This window comes from Megalobrama amblycephala, unplaced genomic scaffold, assembly GCF_018812025.1.
Source record: "Megalobrama amblycephala isolate DHTTF-2021 unplaced genomic scaffold, ASM1881202v1 scaffold583, whole genome shotgun sequence".
NCBI lineage: Eukaryota > Metazoa > Chordata > Actinopteri > Cypriniformes > Xenocyprididae > Megalobrama > Megalobrama amblycephala.
This window is the reverse complement of record NW_025953490.1, coordinates 4,513-11,796: the sequence shown is the minus strand read 5'-3', so window position 1 is coordinate 11,796 and position 7,284 is coordinate 4,513. Positions and strand designations below refer to the sequence as shown.

General features: G+C 40.5%; 1 protein-coding gene across 1 annotated transcript; it reads right to left on the bottom strand.

Moving 5' to 3' along the window:
• Positions 1-4,510: 4,510 nt before the first annotated feature.
• LOC125262066 (olfactory receptor 51L1-like) lies at positions 4,511-6,290 on the bottom strand. The gene is made up of 2 exons (XM_048180627.1): positions 5,646-6,290; positions 4,511-5,469 (listed from the first exon to the last, which is right to left on the bottom strand). The coding sequence occupies exon 2, from the start codon at positions 5,437-5,439 to the stop codon at positions 4,519-4,521; it is 921 nt and encodes a 306-aa protein (XP_048036584.1). The 5' UTR covers positions 5,440-5,469; positions 5,646-6,290; the 3' UTR covers positions 4,511-4,518.
• Positions 6,291-7,284: the final 994 nt, after the last annotated feature.

The following is a 7,284-nucleotide window of genomic DNA, read 5'->3' as shown; positions in this document are numbered from 1 at the left end:
ACAGCACTGCTAGTGACAACCTCTAGTAGAAAGGAGTTGCCTCACACATGTGACACTCACTTTTCTCAGGTAAACTCAGTGTCCTTGTGTCTCTTAGTGTTTTATTTTCTCTCTCTCCTCATGCTTTCTTTTCCTCTTTCACTATCATTAGTCTTCCTCCTCAGCTTGCCCATTATCGATTCGAATAATATTTACCGGCTCAAAGATGTTGTGAATGTTTGATTTTGGCAAGGGAACACCTATGTCAAAGTACACACTCCTGAGGTCGTGGCGTACCACGACAACAACAAACAGTTGTACCTGGCCCCAAACACACTAGCTGCCCCGCCGAAGCTACGCCATGGTCCCAAATCGAGGCAACGCAAGCCGATATCATAGGAAAACGATGGGTAGTCAACACCCCTGCACGTACCGCTATCCTTACCTATGATCAACACGACACTGCCACGTGCATTATCCTGCCTAAACAAACTCTCTGGATCAATGTCCCTAAGGGCTCGATCCTCCATATTGACGATCTTGCAGTGTATCACGACGATGAACACCAGGCTGAACTCAAAATCTCACCGTACTTCAAACAGCATTCCTTCGTCCTCGATCCTGAATCGGAAGAAAGGATCAGGGAGGAAGGAACGCAACTTATTGATCTCACTCCTGTCGACACAGCCTTAGAAGCTATAGCTCACCTTCCGCCCGCTGGCATGCCATTAATTCGGTTTTGGTCTGCTGCTGACACAGCGCGTTGCATCTCTACTATTGTAGGATATATTGTGACCTTGACACTGGCCTTCCTCCTGCACAAGCGAGTGAACGCCGTGCAAGAGTCTTTTGATAGGTGCACGTCGGGCGTCCCGCGCATCTTCCAACGTGATAAAACCGACCAAGAACCTGAACCTGAATTCGAGAACTCAACCAACCTGATTGTGATCATGCCTCTACCTCCTCGTTGAACCACTGACAATTAGATCAATCGAAACCACCCAATTACAACTGGTCTTAAACAACACACCCCTATGTTAGTTGAAGTGTTCCTAACCCATGTATTCCAAGTTACCCAAGCCCTTCACCAGAATTCAGTCAGTGATGGAGATGTTGTTTGTGTCTTGTGTGTGTCTGTTCTCTCTCTGCCTCTTGTTCCAGTGCCTGCCGACGTTCGCACCAGGAACCTCGCCAAGCAAAAGAGGGACTGTAGGGCCTCGCTCGACAGAACTTACCAATGACTTTATCAATGAACAACGTGACCGAACAAAGCTTCATTTGACAAAGGATTCATTCGCTGACCCCAGAATCCCCAGGGGCACTGGATAGCTCCTAATTCCAGCTGGTCAGCATTAAGAGAAGTGGTAACGTGACTTAAGAACAGAGAATATCTGTTCTGAGGCCTTCCTGATCATGTTAAATCTATTGATTCTCTCACAGAACCCTCTTGTATTATCGGATGGAACAGGAAACATTAATTAACGGACCTAAATGCACCAGGATCCTCACAGACCTACCCTGATTAGGAAACCCTTTTTGACCCGGTCACTCGTGACTCCGGTCAAAGTTTAAACTCTATGCTTAAGGACTCAATCTTGAATCTCAAAAGGGACAATCATTTAAAGTATTAACTATATCCAGAATAACACTTGCTATGATGTGATTACTAACATGTTGGAGTCAATGCAGTATATGTTTGTATTCCTGTATGCATTTTCTTTCTCTTATAATCATTGTTTTAATTGGGTCAGTCTAGTAATATGTGTGTAAGAAGTGTGTCATGTTTGAGTTCAAAATGCAGAATTTATAATTCTCTGTAATTCTGTGTGAATGAAACACTGAAATTCAGTATCAGGAAGATATTAAGAAACATTATAAAGTTGTTAATAAAACAGGAGAATGTTCCACAGATATCACGCAATGTGATCAATAGACAATAGACGAGGCGTGTCTAATCTCCGTAGCAACGTCTCATTGGAGGATCGCTCCTTTAAAACTATGCTGTCCAAACAAGCTAGGGCTGGAAGTCAGAAATCGGTCAAAAGGTCGGTCGAAGTGGAAGTCGGACTGAAGCACAGTCGTTGAAGCCCAGTGGCCGAAGCACCGCTACTTTGACCACGGCGAAAAGTCGCATGGATCATTGAGAACTGATTGACCGGGGCTGATTTTCCATCTAACAGTCGCCGACTTCAACCACGAGCCGCGCAGCTGACCATTCAACAGCCGTTACATCCAGACTCCAAAACACTCCGTGAAATATCTGACCAAAGTCTCCAAAGAAGAAAACTGCTCAGAACAGCGCGTTTCACCAACTTTAACTTTAAAGCTTCCGCGCAACCCACAAAGGGCTTTCCCGAGAAGACGTCACCTGAAAGACAGCCAATCCAGAACGGGACTCCGCTGCACGCGAGTCGCAGAACAACCCGATTACCTCAGCTGTCAGAGCAAACGCAGGTACAAGCAAACTTCTCTCTCTTGCTGGAAACTGGTGAAACTCCTTTAAACCTAAAGAATCAAGCCAAAGCTCTGCTTTTGTGATTTTCCTCAGGTTGCGATGTTTAGTTAGTATTTGGGACTTTCTTCATAACTCATATCAACTCCGTGAATATGTGTGTGTGTGTGTGTGTGTGTGCGTATGAATGTGTGTGTGTGTGTTACCTTAGTCTCCTGTAATCATTAGAAGTAGTCAATAAAGCTTGTTTTGATTTTCACATATACGAGTTTCTTGTGCTGTGTGTCAAATTACTGCCTTAAACTTAAAAGATCAAGTTACCTCTTGCTTATAATAATATAATAATTATAATCATAATAATCATAATAAAATATTGTTACTGTTGGCCGCAGAATAATATTTTATCCAGAATTGGTAAAATACTTTAACCTCAGTTTTCGCTGGACGAATAATTGATGAAGTGTTAAATATTACTTCTGAATCCTTTACAGTAAATCATTTACAGTTGATTCAATTCTTATTCCCTGTAACAATTAAATTGAGCTAATAAATGACCTAAGGTCCCTACACAGTAGATCTTCCAGAACCTCGTCATGTCTCAGCCAAGGTGGCTGCCACGCTTGAGCCCTCAGTTGAGATGGCTGCCATGCCTGAGACCTCAGCTGAGATGGCTGCCACGCCTGAGCCCTCAGAGATTGCAGTGCTGGCCATTATGGCCACAGCCATTTGGTGTGTGTGAGCTGCACACACATCGAATCCAGTCCATGAATCCGCTTCAGTCCTCGAATCCTCTCCAGAGACAGTTCCAGCCCATGAGTCCGCTCCAGAGCCCGCTCCAGCCCATCAGTCCGCACCAGTGCCCGCTCCAGCCCATGAGACCGCTCTGAGGGGGGCTTTGTCATCTTTCCAGTCTGTGTTTCCCTGATTTGTGTGAAGACTTTTGTTATTTCTTGTCTTGTGCCATGTTTTGTAGTTCTTTGTAGTTTTTTATGTTGATTAGTTTTTCCAGGTGTTTCCTATTGGCCACTCCCCCTTGTTACCTTGTTTAACGTGTTTCCCTGTGTGTATATATAGCCCTTGTGTTTTCTTTTGCTTTTGTCAGTCATTGATGGTGTTCATGTGTTCGGTTGTTTTTTTTTTTTTTTTTTTTTTTTTTTGGAAAGTCTTGTTTTCTTTTTCTTCTGGATTTCTTGTTGTCATCCTCATGTGGACTATTTGCCTGTTTCACAGTCTGAATTATCTGTTATTTGACTTTTATTAAATCTGTGTGTGCACTTGGATTCACCCTGGCCTCATCCTTGCCCATCCATTACAATTTTAACATTATGAATATATTTTCTTTAGTAAACACTTGTTCTAATAAAAAAAAGTGTTGAGAAATTGTGATAATTACCTCATTTTATTTTGTAACATTATTTGAAAATTGTTTTTTATTGTCATGTTATTATGCACTATCATAAAAAAAAAAAATATCTCAAATTAAAACAAATTAGATATTTCATTAAAATGCTTTTTTTTTTTAGAAAGGTGCAATTTTTTTTAACAATCTGTGTTACACATTGATAGTAAATTAAAACCTATATTTCATGAGACATTGTAGGCAAGCTGTGTTTCCAATATGTATACACTGTGTATAATGTTTGAGCTTTATGTTTGCCTCTTTTTCTTCTCTTCATTTGTTTGTGGTTTTACATAATAAAGATCATCAGCAAAATCTAATACTGCTTTCTGGAATTCTTCTAGTTTACTCATTGCAAGCTGGTTTGAAAATAATAGTGTTAGTATTCTAGCATGGAATCACTTTTATTATTATTTCTATTGACAATAGATATAACTACACCAAATATCATGATTGGTAATTATTTGATAAAAAGTATGTGTGTGTATGTGTGTGTGTGTGTGTGTGTGTGTGTGTGTGTGTGTGTGTGTGTGTGTGTGTGTATATATATATAAATATATAGCTTATATTCTGTAGTTAATAATCTGATTTGATAAAATATGGATGTCTCCTTTATTCTTTCAGTTAAGAAAGTTAATCTGTGATTGTGTTTACAAAACCCCAATTTTTCACAAAAAATATTTACAGGCTATTTGGAGGCTTTTATAAGATGTCTAATTTTTTTGCGGATATCAGGAAAGTTTAGACCATAAACAATAGGGTTTACAATGGGTGGTACAACAATAAATTCAAGTGAAATGACAACAGTCAGTGCTATAGGAAGTTCCCCATTCACAAATCGACTCAAAGTGAGCTCACAAAAAACAGCAACTGAGAAATTTAAAAGGATCACTATGTGTGGAATACAAGTTTGATATGCTTTGCTCCTGAACTCTCGTGTGCTTCTTTGACAAATGATAATAATTCTGACATAGGTATATATTATAAAACTCAAAGGGATAAAAATGGTTGTGATCATTACAATCAGGCCATAAATATTATTATTTACAGTATCGTTTACACATGAGAGTTTGACAATTTCATAGTTGTGGCAGTACACCCTTAACAATTTGTTACCACAGATTTTAAGCCTGGCAGTGAAAAGACCACCAATACCAACAAAAGTGATTGGATAAAGCCATGCTATAACTATTAAAAAAGTTAGTAACCGTGTGGTAATTATGTTGTTGTAATGCAAAGGTTTGCTGATTGCAACAAACCTATCAAATGCCATTAGCATTAATATTGTAAGCTCAAAAGATGCATATGAGTAAATGACAAAACTCTGTATGAGACATGCTTCATAGGAGATTCTGTGTGTATCATAGAGCAGGTCTGTCAGTAACCTTGGGAAAAAGCCAGCTGTACCATATACAGAGTTGATGGACAAGCATGAAATCAGAATGTACATGGGCTGGTGCAATGTCTTTTCCAGAAATATTACAAGAATAATAATGACATTAAAGTAAATGACAGCACAGTAAAAAATAAACCCCAAAGTGAAAAAAGCATATTTTATGCTCCCAAGATTTTCAAACAACATGAAGTAAAAGTATGTTCCATTCTCCATTTTCCTTTCACAAGAAATACTTTCATTGACCTGAAAAATAGAGCAAACAAAGTTTGTGTTTTTTACATATAAAAAAACAAATAAACAATCAGCTTAGAATATTTAGACTCATTGTCTTATACCATTTAATGTGAACTTAAATGTAAAGTCTTAAGTTAATTAGTAATATAACAATTATTAATTTAATTTTTAATTATTAGAAATACCCTCTGTTATATACTCTGAAATGACCATCATTGCATCTTCAGGTAATGAGCTCTATTTGTGTTCTGATTTAGTGGGACTGTGGAGTCACCAGTGTGTGCTAGTGTTTTTATTGTATCTAACATGACTCAGGAGGCCTGTTGTGGCATAAGTGCTGCAAAGTCCTCTGAGGTTTGATTTCACTGGAAACATTAATTTATAGCCTATATGTAAAACATAAATAAATTTAGCATAATTCTGCATCTAGTGCTTTCCAAACTTTCCACTGCAAATAATTAGAGCTGGCATTTTTGATCATTTCCTCAAAACTTTCATTGTACCCAAAATATGTTATTGTATGAATATCTGAACATGTAATATTTTTTTTTAAACTACTGATTGTGGCTAAGTTATAAGTAAAGGCACAAATGATGTGCAACACTCTAATTCACGCATTTCGTGTCAATATTAACTAAAAGTGTGTAGAAAAATTTACTTTTTTTACACATATCTTTGTGTAGTTTAAAAATGAAGTATTTAACACATTATGTGTAGACTGATATGCTTGTACTGACATATCTTAAAATATGTCAGAGGCAGAGCATGATCATGAAAACCACCTTTTTACAAGGGAGGATATGATTTGTGCTGGATCACGGCAGTGACCACTAGCAAGATTCTTTAGGTAAGCTGTGCACTGTGATTGGACGGTGCTAGAGCCTGGCGTGTCTGTGACAGTACCCCCCCCTTCCAGGGCCTGCTCCTGAGACGTCATGGTGGTCATCCTCTTCCACGTGGGGCAGGTCTGTTGGGATGAGTAACGTGGAAGGTGACCAGCAAGTTGGGGTCGAGTATGTCGTTTCTGGGGACCCATGAGCGCTCCTCGGGACCATAGCCTTCCCAGTCCATGAGATAATCCAGCTGACAATCACAGCGCCGGGAGTCCAAGATCTCGTGTACTTCATAGGCTGCTCCGTCGTCCAGGATGAGAAGGGTTCAGCTGCTGCCCCACCTGGGACTCAGCTTTCGGCAAGGCAGACACAGTCTGATGTTCCTGGTTGACAGCCAGACCTTCTTTTCTGGTTGGTATGCTGGAGCGTTGGAATGGTGAAGGTCGGCTGTCATCCTGCGTCTGTGCAAGGCCTGTTGAAACTGGTGGAAACAGACCCTCTTGCTCTCTCAGAACCTGTAGTCGACTGATGGGGAACAATGGGGGTTGGTAACCGAGTATGCACTGGAAGGGAGTGAGTCCAGTGGAAGGTTGTTGCATGGAGATTTGCGCGTACTCGGCCCAACCCAGGAACTGGTTCCAAGAGTCCTGGTGGCCGTGACAGAAGGTACGGAGGAAGCGACCAATCTCTGGATCTTCCTCTCTGTCTGCCCGTTCGACTGCTGGTGGTATCCAGATGATAGGCTGACGGTCACACCTAGGAGTGAGAAGAACGCTCTCCATACCCGGGAGATGAACTGAGGTCCTCTATCTGATACAATGTCCTCTGGGATTCTGTAGTGATATGGTAGATCGACTGGAGTCCTTGAGGTAAGCGTGAAGGTAAGTCTTGATGCGACCGAGACCGGACAGTGACTGAAGGTGTGTGAGTGTCTTTTATGTGGTGACTGATTGGCGTGCTGATTGAGTGCATGTGTGTGTGATCAGTATTC

Coding starts and splice junctions, on each gene's coding strand:
- LOC125262066 (XM_048180627.1), bottom strand. CDS start 5,439: ATGGAGAATGGAACATACTTTTACTTCATGTTGTTTGAAAATCTTGGG.